At 39.8% G+C, this 15874-nt stretch overlaps 3 protein-coding genes across 3 annotated transcripts; 1 reads left to right on the top strand and 2 right to left on the bottom strand.

Moving 5' to 3' along the window:
• Positions 1 to 11: 11 nt before the first annotated feature.
• acat2 (acetyl-CoA acetyltransferase 2) lies at positions 12 to 4128 on the bottom strand. Its single transcript, XM_026340600.1, has 9 exons — positions 4080 to 4128; positions 2837 to 2971; positions 2518 to 2699; positions 1931 to 2048; positions 1701 to 1844; positions 1496 to 1618; positions 1225 to 1379; positions 1032 to 1142; positions 12 to 896 (listed from the first exon to the last, which is right to left on the bottom strand). The coding sequence occupies exons 1-9, from the start codon at positions 4126 to 4128 to the stop codon at positions 726 to 728; spliced, it is 1188 nt and encodes a 395-aa protein (XP_026196385.1). The 3' UTR covers positions 12 to 725.
• A 651-nt stretch (positions 4129 to 4779) lies between these two features.
• On the bottom strand, positions 4780 to 11438 carry wtap (WT1 associated protein). The gene is made up of 8 exons (XM_026341089.1): positions 11264 to 11438; positions 10626 to 10663; positions 10457 to 10512; positions 10316 to 10374; positions 10048 to 10175; positions 8610 to 8788; positions 6136 to 6290; positions 4780 to 6019 (listed from the first exon to the last, which is right to left on the bottom strand). Exons 2-8 carry the CDS (start codon positions 10653 to 10655, stop codon positions 5355 to 5357), a joined length of 1272 nt encoding a protein of 423 aa, XP_026196874.1. The 5' UTR covers positions 10656 to 10663; positions 11264 to 11438; the 3' UTR covers positions 4780 to 5354.
• Positions 11162 to 15150, top strand: sod2 (superoxide dismutase 2, mitochondrial). Its single transcript, XM_026341836.1, has 7 exons — positions 11162 to 11209; positions 11368 to 11494; positions 12716 to 12851; positions 13457 to 13662; positions 13768 to 13884; positions 14261 to 14440; positions 14521 to 15150. The coding sequence occupies exons 1-7, from the start codon at positions 11162 to 11164 to the stop codon at positions 14664 to 14666; spliced, it is 960 nt and encodes a 319-aa protein (XP_026197621.1). The 3' UTR covers positions 14667 to 15150.
• The last annotated feature ends 724 nt before the right edge of the window (positions 15151 to 15874 follow it).

Here is a 15874-nt window from a genome sequence, read left to right as displayed (position 1 = left end):
ACTAACTTGACTTCATGGCTTGTAATTCTTTATTGATATGTCAAATAGCTAGATTACAGGAAACACTGACATTATGTACAGGAAGCACTAGGGTAAAGAAGGCTAGAATACTTAACCTTATGGCACTTAGCTGTGTTTCAAGTTTGTTGTCTGCAGAATTAATGAGATAAAAGGTCCATTTATGCCCCAAGAGAAGATGTTGGAATGTGGACGGGTAAGATTTTTACACCAAATACCTAATGCTTACAATAATAATTAAATAAATTACACCAGAAGATAGAACTTGCTCTACAGTTAAGGTAGAATGTTTTCTAAAACTTGGCCATACTGGGCCCTAATAACAGTTTTAGTGTTATCTTATTTAAAATTGGCTTCTTTCAACTAAAACCTACTGTATGTACATTCAAGTTTTTACCAACAACTACTAGCTGCAGTATGGCACATACTGTATAGTACAATTACAATTTGCTCATTAGTATCTGCTAGAGTTATGTAATTCTAAATGACATGCTCTACAGCTAAAACCTGAAGTATTCACAGTGAAAACGGCAAGCTGTCGCTGACAGTTCAATAACAACATATACTCACTTTTGCCACAAGTACAGTGACTTAAGAATTTAGGTAATTTGTTAAAAGTATATACTATATCCTAAAGTGTAAACCATTTCAGTATCCATTTAAAATAGATTGCATTAAGTACTGTAAAGCAGCATTGGGTATTCATCTCAAACCCTCTCCACACACATGGCAATGCCCATCCCTCCTCCTATGCACAGGGACGCCACACCCTTATGCCCTCCAGTCCTCTGAAGAGCATGCAGCAGGGTCACTAACACTCTGCAGCCGGACATACCAATAGGATGGCCCAGAGAAATGGCACCACCGCTCACATTCACCTGAAGAAAATGGGATAAAAATATCAGCGTTAATACACATACATTAGATACACACACAGCTGCGTATGGTCGTTATTATTAAGCAACTGTGCTTTCAGTTTGTGGAATAAAAAACATGTTACTTTAAGAAATTACCTTGTCTACATTCAGACCTAGTTCTTTGACCACAGCAATAGACTGTGCAGCGAATGCTTCATTGATCTCAAACAGATCGACCTGGTCCAGCTGCCAGCCCGCTTTCTCAACCTATCAGACAGTAAAATATAAAGCAATTAAAAACACATGAACATTTTCACATGCGTTTTACATTTAACTGTTGGCTTCTCACCGCTTTCCTGATGGCCGGTATTGGTCCAGTTCCCATGATAGATGGGTCAAGACCAGCTTGAGCCCACGATACAATCCTGGCCATTGGTTTGACGCCACGCCTCACAGCCTCCGACTGGCTCATTAAGACAGTTGCAGCCGCTCCATCATTTATACCTAAAGTAAAGAGATAAAAGCAGCTTTAAATATCAGTACATGATCAGACATCTGTTTAGTCAGTTAGCAACATTATCTCAGTGTATGTCATAGTTTATAAGCACGAACTCCCAAACCTGATGCATTTCCAGCAGTGACGGTACCACTGCTGTCCTTGATGAAGCAGGGTTTGAGTTTGGACATACTATCCACGTTGCTACCGTGTCGAGGGAATTCGTCTACCTTCACTTCAACTGGACCTGAAGAGGAAAGAAAAAGCATGATGTTGATTTGTTACACAGAAGAACAAACTGGATAACAAATCGCTGAAATACTTCTTGCCTTTTCTGGATGGCACCATGACCGCGACAATCTCTTGATCAAAATATCCGGCTTTCTGTGCAGCCTCTGTTTTGTTCTGGGATTGGACAGCGAACCGGTCCTGCTCCTCTCGACTGACACCCCACTGTTTAGCCACATTCTCCGCTGATAAAATAAAAATACATATCAGAACTATAATATCCGAGATGTCACTATACAACACTGGTTGTTCTAGATAGATTGACAGAAACCTGTGATGCCCATGTGGTAGCCATGGAAGGCGTCTGTGAGACCATCAGCCACCATGGAGTCCTGCAGAGATACATCCCCCATCTTCACCCCTGTTCTCATTTGCACTGTGTGAGGAGCCTAAATACACAAAGAGAAAAACAAACTTGAGGTTTTGTTTTAAGAGAACATTTTCTTCATGCATAGGCTGTTGGAAAGTAACATTACTATTATGTCATTGGGTTTATTTATGCTCATGTTAAATTTGTGGAATTCAAAATTATGCCTGAATTTTGCAAACAATAGGTTATTTGAAAAAAAAACAAAAAAAAAACAACTTTATTTGTAGTTTGGTTAACTGTTTTTCAGCACACCCAAACAGTTGCATAAGAACAATGCAGAAATATAAAATATATATATATAGTATACAATTTGCAGACAGTAGAATGTGTCTGATCAAAATAGTGAGTAAACAAATTCAAATTTGGTACTTGACAACTGTCAATCAGTGTTGCAGACACCTTTCAGGTAGCATATGTTATATTTTATTTAAAACCAGATACCTACAAATGTTACATCCATCCTTGACACCTGTTACATCATAACCTACCCTGCTCATGCTCTCCATGCCTCCTGCCACCACCACAGAGGACTCGCCAGTCTGGATTGACTGAGCTCCCAGACAAACAGCCTTCAGCCCTGAGCCACACACCATCTGGCAGCTCCATGCAGGCACAGCATAGGGGACACCTGCCCCAACACTGGCCTGACGGGCCGGGTTCTGCCCATTACCTAAATTAGATACAAATTACAGCCATCAGTTAAAAATGTTTGAAGGTAAAGACAACTGAAGTCAAATCAGATTGATGTTGCCCAACACAACTGTTAACATGAGGCATGGATACGGGACCTCTCGCACACTTATCTACCTGCTGTTAGGACATGTCCCATGATAACCTCAGAGACCTCATCTGGTTTCACAGCAGCTCGCTTCAGAACCTCCTTGATGACCACAGAGCACAGGTCATGCAGAGGTAAGGTGGACAGAGCTCCATTCAAAGTACCTGAGTAAAAATGGGAATAAGGTGTTGCAGTAGGACATTATTTTAAGGTCATTATTTAATTATTGATGTTCCATTATTTTACAATGTCCCTGATCTATAACTGGTACTCTTTATAAAAATGTTGCATCATAACATAACATACGTGTCACAGTCTGTCAAGTTGATACCTCTACATATAGACAGATACTACTAATATCATCCCAATCGTAAAGTACGGTGGAGGAAACGACATGATTTGGGCCTGCTTTGCTGCATCAGGGCCTGGCCAGCTTGCAGTGACTGGGGGGGGAAGATGAATTCCCAAGTGTAATGTGAGAATATCTGTACATCAGATGAAACTTAGAAGTTGGGTGATGCAACAGGACAGTGACCCGAATCACACAACAGAATGGCTTCAAACATCAAAAATCAAACAGTTGGCATTTTGGGCATAAAAAACAAGAAAGAAAGCAAAAAAAAAATAATCTAAATTACTTAAATGACTAATCAAGTCAAAGCTGTAGCTGTTATTTTTCAATTCAGTTGATAGTTGATAAACTTATTTCAGCCCTAAAGTTGTTTTCCTCATGACTTTAACTAAATATCGTACTATTTAGCTTCACATAACTGCAAACAATCCTAACTTTAGATTTGATGCAACAACTGTAATGATCATATCAGCTGTGTGAGACCATATGAAGTTTCTATTCGCCTGCGCCATGTTTATTTGGTTCTTGCTGCCAAATTAGAGGCAACAGACACGCCCACCATGCTGCGGACACACCGGACATGATGTAGGCAGCCAATGGGGAGAGGCTCGTGCTTCGTGGCACTATGACCAACTAGCCAACCAGCGGCTTTAGAATCCTCCGGACACGGCAGCGAACCAATCACAGCGCCGCTGCACTCGACGTAATTAATTAAACGACGCCAACCACCTTACCAAATTAAATAAGGCAGACTGACCACGAAAGGCAAAATAAATGAAATAAATCATCCCTACTAAAGACAGTTAACTACAGCCACAGGTCAACAACAATCTACAGTTCAGCAACACTAACGTAGCAATGTTAGAAAAGAAAACGTTTAATGCATGTGTGCGCTACTTTCTTTTAGTATTTCACTTTACCAATTGGTGTCCGTGCGGCAGAGACGATGACAACAGGCTCGCAGTTCATGTTGACGCGCGGCTGGTTTCTGTTTGACGCCTTGCTTCAGAGTGTTGATCCTGTCTGTTCAGGTCCACACTGCACCGTGCTCTGCTGACACTACCTGTCTGCTCTGCACTGAATGGGACATGTCCGACTGCAATAGACGGGAAATAGACCACAGCGCCACCACGTGTTGTGGAGGAGCTGCTCCTAAAACTCCACTTAGCAATAAACTAAATAAACTTCCCTGAATATTTAAATTACTCCCATCCTATCCAAAGATATATATATGTGCAGTACTATATATGTATACAGTTTATGCTCCCATCTGACAATACTTTTTAAATTGTTTATATTTCAATCACTGTATATTTACACCTACATACAGTATAAATGTTAATAAATATACACTGTACTTGCTTTGCCACTTAAGAGACAAAAAGAAATTCAACTCTTTACAGTTCCTTTAAAGGTAAATGTTGAATTTTTTTGTAAAATAACAAAAAACAAAACAAAACTCAAAGCTGCGAGTCAGACTGAGCTTAAGTACATGTAAAGCCTTTTTACAGATTTATGGTTCAGCTGAGTCAGCAGATTATATTGTGTGTAAAGCTGTTTAAATTCTATTATACTGGTAATAACTGATTTCACCTGTATAGTATTAAAAATCTTTATTGGTATTTGGTCAGTACATGAAAAGGACTCAAGTCAGAATAATATGAACATCGCATATAAACTACTCACAATTCAACAGAATCTTTTGAACAGAATTTTTTTGTCAATGAAAAATTAAAACTCTATTTAAAAAAAAAAAAAAAAAAAAAACACAAGCCAACATCTGAAGAATGGCCCTCTTGAATTTGCGAAGCTACTGCAACTGAGTGATTTTACTGACTTCACTGACTTTTAACAATGAATTACAACACCAGATGCCTGATTTCAGTGTCAAGAGCTCAAACAAGAAGCATCGACACGCTCAAATAAACAGCAGAATGACACATACTAGTTTTAAATCATACATCCACGCAATTCAAATCTAACATTAACCATTTTCTGTTATATCCCCGTTTAGCAACACAAATATGACAGAGGTTTCACCACGGGCAAGGGGAAGGTGAAAACAAAATGCATTGACAGCAGTGCTGTTACAGACTATGCAAGTGTTGCCTTGTGTATTGTATAAAATAAAAAAGAAGAAGAAAAAAAAAAAAAAAAAAAAAAAAACTAAACAAAACAATACATGTCAAGGTACATTACAAAGCTGCACTGTCACTTGTGCTGGAGTCCAGGCCGTTTTGAGCATGCCGTGACCCTGCAGTCCTGGTGCCCTTGGTCACCAGGGCAGCCTTGTCATCATGGGGATCAGTGGTGGAGTCTGTGTCATTTGAGTGCTGAGTCAAAGATGTCTCACTGCCGGTGGGAGAGTCCACGCTCTCATACCCTGCACTCAGCTGGCTCCCGAACCCTACAGGTCCTCCAGCTCTTCCATCAGCAGTCTGAGTCCCTGATGCCTCCTCTGAGTGGTTGGACAGTTTGGTCTCTGCTTCACCAGGACTGGAAACCATAGGAGACATAGGAAAGTCTTCCTCAGTGCTGCTGACCTCCCGATACAGGCTGGGTGTAGTGGTTTCACTTCTCTGGGAGGAGTTGCCATTGCTTGGTCCATTGGAGACCCTGCCATAGTCTTTGCCCATTGGTTCAGTTGGTGCGCTCGCCTGCTCAGGCTGGTTGGATGGTGACGGTTCTGCTGATGAGCCCGAAGCAGTGGGTGAAGTCCTGCTGGGTCCTCCTCCGGCCAAAGTCCCCTGAGTTTGAGACAGCTGCTGGCGGGTCTCTTTTAACTGCTGCTGCAGGACAAGGATGGTGCTCTGCATCCCCTCTACCTCCTCATCTAGCTGGATGATAAAGTCATTCAACTCTGTGGGGTAATGGAAGATCAACAACAAAGGACAAAATCATAAATCAAACCATCATGATATGATAAAAGTTGCACAAATTAAAAGTCACACTTCAAGATGCTGCCAGTAGTCTTACCATCTTGACTGGTCTTGAGCTCCTCGCTGTACTTCTTCTGCAGAGCCAACTCAGCCTCCAGCTGGGCGATGCGCCCCTGTGACAGCTGCCTGCCCAACTCCTGGTTTTCCTGAATCAGCATTCGACACTTGGCCATCAGCTTCTTCCCCGTTTGGCTGTAAGGGAAACAAGTCTCACATCACATAGTGAACCAGGAGACAATGAACAGCCAAAAAGATGGCAACGAATTGTTCCAACATAAACCTTTTCAATATGACTCAAGTCAACAGAAACTCTCTAACCCGGCCATCCCGTCACCAGGGTTTTCATTAGGTCTATTCCAATCCAGTGCAAATTAAAAATTTCAGCACTCCACTGAAGCAAATAATTTTGTACAAATATAGGTAAATTATTTTCTTGTAAAAAGATCATAAGTACAAACTAACTTTAAATGTTATAAGAGTATCAATTAATAACTCTAAGGACCTAAAGCACCTACTATTAAACATCAACTCATTCCCTACATTGCATTTTGAAGAAAGGTAAACAATTACAACAGTATTAATTTTACCACTACTACTTTTACTGCTACTGAATTCAGTAGTCAATCAGTATTACTTGCTAAACTGAGTGTGAAGAACAGGCAGAGTAAATATTAGAATGGCACTCTACAAAGACAACCTACAATTTAAATATCAACCCTCAATTACGAGGAAATAATGCAGTGTGCACTGCACAAGGAGGCACTTGCTTTGTGCATTTATCATTTAAATACAGAGGAGCAGGTGTTTCAAGAGTAAAATGAATTTGATTATAATGCTGCTTTCTAAAACTTTACCACAGGTCAAGAAATCTTCCAACAGTCCAACACACCTGTTCATTTTACATTAGCAATTATTGTGATATGCTTTTAAAAAGTCCTACTTCAAGATGCTTAAAATTCAGACAGGAGATACAAATTACTTCAAGTCATAATTAACTGCTATGTATAAATGCCTATGGAGGTGATCTGGCCAGGGACCTTTGAATATAAAACAGTAAATGAACAATAATGGCTAATTATTCAGCATCTGTACCATCTGAAACCAGAAATTGTTAAACTGGTGATTTCATATCATCTCAGAAAACTGATCAAAATCCATCTATGTTCCTCTTTAACATTTGCATATTTTACTCTTAATAGTTACAAAATCATGAATATCACTAAGATGCTTTTAGCTTTCAACAGGCTGTGTATACACTGCCAGCATAAATCTCACCATTTGTGTGAGAAATGTGTGAATAAACCTTTTTTTAAAGACAACCATAAAAGATTTCATAGTGAGCACTTATTTTGAAAACAGTCGCTAAAGATCTGTGCCACACAAGGGAGGAAAAACAAAAGTCTAATCTGATTTGAGTGTAAATAGCTGAGGGAGAGACTGTGAGGTCAATCACAAAAATACACATAAATACAATAAATACATTGTCATCAACATAACATGACTTGTTAAAGACATTTGCAATCACAACTTGAAAACAAGTCTCATGACACCTACAGCAATGTGTTTCAACATAGGAGAAGAATTAAGCAAAGCTTAATTCATTATTAAAGTGCAAATAGTCGCGTAAACAATCAAAGCCAGTGTTGCTTCTTGGTTCACACACACACTGCAGTAAGTGTTTTAGAGAAACAAGAGAAATGTCAAATAACATGCCAATAAAAATAAACAAGTAACAAAATAAAACATGTAAATACACTCTACCGTAAATGGGCCTATGTTCTGAGACACAGGCGACTGGACTCTCATGCCTGAACCAGAGTCCCTTGTGGACCGCAGATCTGGCTCCACTCACGGTCTTAACATCATTTCTAGTGGCTCTTTCCCCCAAAGTCTTACTTTTAAATCCTAGAACCTTCCTCATGTTAGTGCAATGTATCTAGACTGTCCAAAATGCCTTTACGTTTCTCAGGCAGACTAGCAGGTACGTGTGTGGTGTAATCCACAGTTAAATGTCTTTATAAACCAAGTATGGGAATTGTCTTTAAAATGTTCAATTGTTGTTTTAGGCTAGGGATGTTCCCTGCCTGACTCAATCTCCACCATAACCCCCCCAATTTAATCTGTGAGCTGTCTGGTTTGAGCTGAGGGGGCGGTGAGGGCATATCCATGTAGGGAAGTGAGTGACCACCTCTTCAGGAAGAGTCCGGACTCCTTCAGGCCCTTGGACGGTGAGGGAATACGAGGGGAGAGAGCTGAAACACAAGTGTCACCTGACCATACTGTCTTTTCACTTTAGGTTATGTGATATGTAGCTGGCACAGTGCGAGAGTACAAAAACAGTTTTGTTTTGCAGTGACTGGCTTTTTGTAAAGTCTGAGTCTCGTGGTGAGTACAGCATTTGTCAGCCTTCCCCCCCACCATTGTTCCTGCATGCCTGCAGTGAGAGTGAGGGTGGGGGGCGTGAGGAAGTCTTGACTTTTTTGAGGGGGGAGTTATTTTGATTGTCTTTACCTATCAGGTGTAAATTTCCAGGCACTCAGTTCATTTTGGGCCTGCTCCAGTTTGTCTTTAGTCTGTTCCAGTTCAGCCTTCATTTTGAGGAAAAACAAGTTGATGGATGGGTCCACCATGGATGACCGCAGTTGGGCCGCACTCGGTTGCTGGACTTGCTTGAGGTACTGGATCTGGGTCTACGGGATAAAACAAACAGGCATTAGTGATTGGTAAAATGCAGCTCTACTAATAAAAGTGTGAAAAGGGAGAGAGATGACTAAAGATGAGCACTCAAGACATTTCAGTGTGATGCCTTTTAAAACAGTATAATTTGTAAGTCTTACACAATTACAAAATTTAAATCATCATAACATAATTCGAAAGCTAGAGCTATTATACAATTAAAAATATGATTCTTATTCCTATATTACATGTATGCCATTTGAATTAAAGAATAAAAGTTAGATATTGGCAGTTTTTCTAGACACTACTAGCAAAGAATTTTCATGGAATGAAAACTAGCAAAAAACAAAATTAATAAATAGAACACACAGCTGTCAAAGTCAGAAATACGGAATTCAACTTTCCACAGAACTGATTTGAATACTTTACAAAGTTGCAGGACTGGCAAATGTTGCATTAAAATACAACAACTATCATGGGATTTAAGCCATTCCTTTCTTTACAGCTAAGTAGTTAAAAGGAAAAATAATGACAAAGTTCCAAAGGTAAAACCTTTCTAGCCTCAAGCTGGAAGTGTGTGTGTGTTGTGTTCATCTTAACTGCCCTATAAGAATGGCATGTGCTGCTTTACAGCCACTGGGTGATCCACTGAGTTGTCAGTCTGATGAGCGAAAGACTTGACACTGTTTACCTTTAGCAAGCATACCACAGCAATGAATGAAAACAGGGTATAGTGTGAGGCAGAAAGTATGTCCATTAATAGTTTGGTCAACATACAGGATTCCAATTTTGATACACTGCTTACTCAAGTACAAAACATTTGGTGAAAAACTGTTGCTTGACTTTTGCAATTTCATACTTTTATATACTGGATACTTTCAGTCGGTTTGTTGTTAATTAGACTAGGAAAGCACATATAAACAAAATCTGGCAATGTGTGATGTTCATTCGTCAATAACGAATTTATCGCAAATGATTAATTAATTTACTATTCCATTATCCGTTAAAGTAATTGTTGACTGCTGCTTTACAAATATTGGAACTAAACAATACAAGAAAATTAATACAGTACGACTTGTGGGATTTCTGATACACAAGCATTAATGAGCAGAGCAAACATATTGGTTCAGACATGCTGGGCACGGCAGCCTGCATCTCAAAAACTCCACATTAACTTAAGGACTGACTCACATACTCTCCCCTTAAAACAAATAAAACTCAAATCCCATAGTCATAACCAAAACATTAAGAAAGCAGAGGAACTGATACATACTGTGCACTCCTGCATTTCTTGCTCCTTAGTAGCAAGTCGCATGACCAAGATGTTCTCCCTGCGTGCCGACTCCTGTTGCTGCTGCTTGAGCTTCTCCTCCGACTCCTTCAGCCCTGTTACATCATTGGCTAAGCCGATGAAGAGAGGCAGAAAAGCAAATGCATCAAAAGAAATTCCAATTGCACAACTGACTGTTGCAGGCAAAGATGCTGGCAACAGAAATCATGCTCTTTTACATTTATATTTATGTAGCAGCAAATGTACTTACAGCATAACTCTGCATATTTTGCCTCCAGGACCTGGATGTACGCTTCATGCTGTTTCCACCTATGAGAAGCAGAACATGTGTCAACAAAGATCTGGTTTCTCTACAACAGCATTAATATCCAGTGGTAGAGTGGTCACCTACCTTGTACATAACTCCTCTCTAGTCAGGGTCTTCATGTCAGATTCACTCAGGCGAACCTGTGTGTGAAGAAAACCAAGGACTGGTTAGATAAAGACACACACGAATTCTGCATATAAGAGTTGTTTTCCTGTCGACTAAAAGTGTCTCAATTGGAAAACCAAACACTCACCTTCTTGGGTAGAGGCTCCTCGTTGGTCATGGCGAAGTCTATAAATGAATAATAAAGAGAAAGATCATTAATCGCAGCTCGACGTGTGTGAGAAGAAACTGCATCATTTTTTTTTTTTAGCTAAAGCGCACTAGCTGTTTGTCCACACGCAGTCAAACATGACATATAGCCTAGGACAACTTTGATAACTAAAATGCGGCGGTGTTCGCGTAACAAACGAAGCTGTGAGTGGCCACCAACATTAACTATCAGACTGGCCAAACAAAAGTTAACATTACCAGTGAACAAGAGCAGCTGTCGACACAAACGTTTGCTGGTGTGGCAACAAGCAGCGATGGACAACGTTAGCAAGCACTAGGAAAACATGCTAACCGAGGTGAACGTTAACCGTTGGCTGCTTATAACGTTTTGCATCCGCTGTTAAAATGAATTGAGACTTGAAACGTAGATTAAAGTGTTAAGCTAAAATATGCTCTTTATGTTCAGCCTGGCAGCATTCAGATTCTTGGCTTCTTTCGCCTCCTTGTTATCACAAAATGGCGGTGAAGGAAATGACTCCCTCCCTTGAGCTCCTTTTCCTGAAAGTAGCGGGCTGTTGGTTCCAGATATCAGGCCTTCAGTCACCAAAATACACTTACCGGGCTTGTTTCTTTCGATGTTTCCGGAACCCCTCAGCTTCTCTGCGTATTTATAGGACGCAAATGTGTACCTAGGTTAAGATTTTCTGTGGATTTATGTGTAGTTTGCTCGCTTCGGCGTAATCACCATCTTCCTCGCCGACGGCAGGACAGAATGGCTGTGGCCGCGCTGCCGCCGCTCCCCCCCCCCCTGCTGCGGAGTACGACCAGAGACTAGAGGAGGACAAAGAGGTCTCACTCTGCGTCGTTTTCCGGATTCTGAAACGTGGCTCAAGACATACTTGGAAAAATGCTTCTCTCTAATAGTTATTTATTTCTCACACATGAGACATGACATTTCTTCGTTCTCTGTTTTGTTATGTTTTTTTACTTTTGTTGTACTAATGTTCAAATTTAGATTAAAACTTTGTTTATCAATGCAACAAGGCAGGTAGCATCAATATAAGGCACCACCAACGCTCGGATACTACATTTACCTATATAATTTGACCAAACACAGATCTCTTAGAGATTTGCACCACTGAAGTAGGGTACTTTTTATTCGATTGATTTATTTTGTGTGTGTGTGTGTGTGTGTGTGTGTGTGTGTGTGTGTGTGTGTGTGTGTGTGTGTGTGTGTGTGTGTGTGCGTGGACACAGGAAACAAAGTTGTATTTTATTGTATCACAGAAGGCTGCATCTATAATTATCAATACAAATGTATTAACTGATTGATTGGTCAATGCATAACAAGTCAGAAAATATTGAAAGGGGTTTGTCATTATTCAGTGAAGCCCATACCCAAGTTGGGTTTTTTTGTTATCAACTAATTTAATTATCAATTTCTTATTTTAGTCAGTTGTCGCTGTCAAATGAAACAATTATGAAATTATTGAGCCTTACATCCATCCATCAAATAACTCGTGTGCACACACTTTTTACTCGTGAGTGATTCATTTGCCTTAACATAGACGATCTCTGCCGTTGCCTTCACGGTGATGGAAGAGGCGTTCACGTGATTCTTGACCTTACTGTTACTTTTGTTAAAAAAGGAAAGCACATCTATGCAATTATTCACATTGTTTGTTGTCATATTTAATTTTATTTATAATTCATACACCCATATGCGTACTGACAAAACGTAAGAAGTAATGTAACATAATTTAGAGATATAACTCTCCAGAGGCACAATTGTTTTTGCAATAAAACCTCTGCTGCGCTCTTATGATCCAATGCACTTTTACTAAGGGCACTGAACAGCAATCAGAACAGTGAATTAAAAAATTCTGGAGAGGGAGGGATTCATTTAGATTATATTTATTATATTTAAATGTGTATACGAATGTCACGTTGTTTTAGTCACACATGTCTTTACATGTCTATCAATATTTCTGTGAGGACTTGTGGCTTCAGTCGTCTCAGATGAGGGTTATGTAATGCCTGCACACTCGTTAACTCCCCCCACTTGATGAGAATGGTACGGTCGACCGTGCTGTCAAGTTGGAGTCGCACATTTCAAGGGCAGCTCATTTCTCGGCGTGTTTGCTCTGTGCTGTGGTCGTGTGGGCATTTTCTTGAACATGCTTTGCAGAGTTGGTCAAATACGCAGGTAAACTGATGTCGGCTTACAATTGTTCGCTCATTATTCTGTTCTGAACGAGCAGTGAATGAGGACAGCGGACTCCTGCCAGCTGTCGTTGTCCATGAACTTGAACTTGTTTATTCAAGCTAACCGTTAGCATGCTAACTCACGTTAGCAGCTCAACTAGATTAGCTTGTGGCGTATTAAATAAAGATGTTTGGTTCATTAAAGTTTAGTCATGCATTGACGGGAATCTTTGAATTCTCCACTAAGTGCTGTAATAATTGGACACACTTGTTAATACACAGATAATTCGGTCCCAACACCTCAAACAACTTTCAGAAACACCTGCTTCACACTTAATCCACAAGCAGGATTAGTAATTTGGTTGACCTCATGACGGGTGCTTAAAATGACCAGTTTTAATTTAAACTGTTAATCTTACCTGCACTGGGTATTGTGGACTAATATAATGCATTAGTAACTTTAACCACACTAGCATTATTGGTAGCAAAGTAAATTTTACCACTACATACCACAGTTGAACAGTTGGAAATGTTTCATGGCTAATCTAAATGTTACTAAAACTATATTTCACTTTTTCTAATGCTTTGGTTCTCATCTGTTTTCAGGTGTGCAGCCAGCCTTAACCAAACTATCAACCAAGTATCTGTATCGAGGCAGAAGCACACGCTCCCTGACCTGACGTACGACTATGGTGCCCTAGAGCCTCACATCAGTGCAGAGATAATGCAGCTGCACTACAGCAAGCATCACGCCACATATGTTAACAACCTCAACGTCACAGAGGAGAAGTATCAAGAGGCCCTTGCAAAGGGTTCGTATATACTTAGGCAAAGTAATCAGTCATCTGCTGCTGTGTATCAAGACTAGAGATGGAAGTGTTTTTGATTCACCTGAAGATATTTGTCTTGTATTGTAGGAGATGTGACAGCACAGGTTGCCCTTCAGCCTGCTCTGAAGTTTAATGGAGGAGGTCACATTAACCACACTATCTTCTGGACAAACCTCTCTCCAAACGGTGGAGGGGAGCCACAGGGTGCGGGTTAAAACACAGGCTTGTTTTGCACTTGTCTCAAATCTGCATCTAGCAACATATTCTTTATAAACATCGACTCTAAGATACTCTCTAACATAAAAGTGGAAATTGTGACATTGTGTCATATGACCAACCAGCACTCCTAAGGAGTCAGTCCATATCACTGATTTATCATTTAGTATTTTTGCTTTTTATGTGAGTCTTCGTGGTTTACACATGTTATACTTGTGTAAACCACATAGATCTGCAGGAATGCTCCTTTTGCCTGTTTCTGAGCCACAAGTGTGAAGTCATGTTGTAATTTTCAGTTGGTATCATATCATCTTGTTAAGTACCATTGCTCTGAAATGGCACGTGACTTTGTTGCTTCTTGTAGGAGAGCTGATGGAGGCCATCAAAAGAGACTTTGGTTCCTTCCAGAAGATGAAGGAGAAGTTTTCCACTGCCTCAGTTGCAGTGCAGGGTTCAGGCTGGGGCTGGCTAGGCTATGACAAGGACAGTGGAAGACTTCGTATTGCTGCCTGTGCTAACCAGGATCCCCTGCAGGGAACAACAGGTCAGTGGAAAAATGTCTTTTGTCAACAAGTCAAATATGAAATAGCACTTAGAGTTATTTTTCCTATCTTTGCCCCTCAGGTCTCATCCCGCTCCTTGGTATTGATGTGTGGGAGCATGCCTACTACCTTCAGTACAAAAATGTAAGACCGGACTATGTTAAAGCAATCTGGAACGTCATCAACTGGGAGAATGTGAGCGAGCGTCTCCAGATTGCCAAAAAGTAGTCTAGAAGTCAAACATCCCCAACAACCCCTCTCACCCAGATCTGGACTTTGATCAAATAGTAGTTGCAAATAATTCTTAGTTTTTCCTTGCATGAAATATAACAGTGACGATAGTTTTACTGTTCAAACATACTGCTGGCCTCTGGTCACTTCCATTAAAGTTGATTGAACTGACGTTAAAATGCTTCCCATACTGGTTGACATCACATTGTAATATTGCTGTCATATGGAAAACATGCACAGGTTCAAGTGAACGTCAATTATTTGCAAATGCTTTTTAATCTCAGGTCTGCCTTCAACCACCGGGCTTTTTTCAAAGGCACATCACAGCTGGAATTTGTTTATGTCGAAAAATGACATCAATACTAGGAATCAGATAAAACCATAGTGACCTGTGTCTTTGTCAGATTGCATTACACTAAATTGACATTGCTGCAGTCTGTTTTTGATGTATAATAATAATAAAATTATATAATTTAAATTGCACAAGCTTGTTTATTCATTATTTTGTTTCCAGAGATGCCTTTAAAGCTAATGTTAGAAAGTTAGGTAAAAGATTTAAAAAAAAATACAGGGATTGTGCAGTGGTAACCAGCACCAAGGTTCCAGTTCAGATGTTTCTCTTTAGTTTAGATGCAGTACCATAATACAAGAGCACTGTTTTTCACTGTGCTGTTAGTGTTTAATTTGGTAATAGTTTATTTTAAACCTCTTACCAAATTTGATAAGACATTTATATAAAATTTTAACAAACAACTCACTGTTTTTTATGGTTACCATTATTAGCTTAGCATTAGTTTGTGTCCTATGGCACAATCATTTATGATGACTATCCACATGTTCTTATTGTTTGAAATATTATTTTATTTCTTACACCAAAGTTTGCTCCAGTTCAATAAAATTATTGAAATCTCAATTGGAAAAACGGGGCCTGCTCAGACACCAGTGCCTCAAAGATAAAATCAAATGTAGTTAACAAAATCCTTATGTTTACAGAGCTAAACATATAACTTGATAGTTTAAACCTCCTAAACTTAAGGCTAGTGTGAGAAATCATTTAAAAATGTATTAATGCACTATTCTTTATCTCACAGTATTACCAGAAGAGGGCAGTGTTTTCCAAGGTTTACCACTAGTGGCACCCTCTGGGTCACTGCTTTTCATGAGCTTATTTTCTTAGCAAAAACTTTATAATTAAGTGCATATCA

The sequence above is a fragment of the Anabas testudineus genome, chromosome 24, assembly GCF_900324465.2.
Source record: "Anabas testudineus chromosome 24, fAnaTes1.2, whole genome shotgun sequence".
Taxonomy (NCBI): Eukaryota; Metazoa; Chordata; class Actinopteri; order Anabantiformes; family Anabantidae; genus Anabas; species Anabas testudineus.
This window is presented reverse-complemented; position numbering and strand designations above follow the sequence as displayed.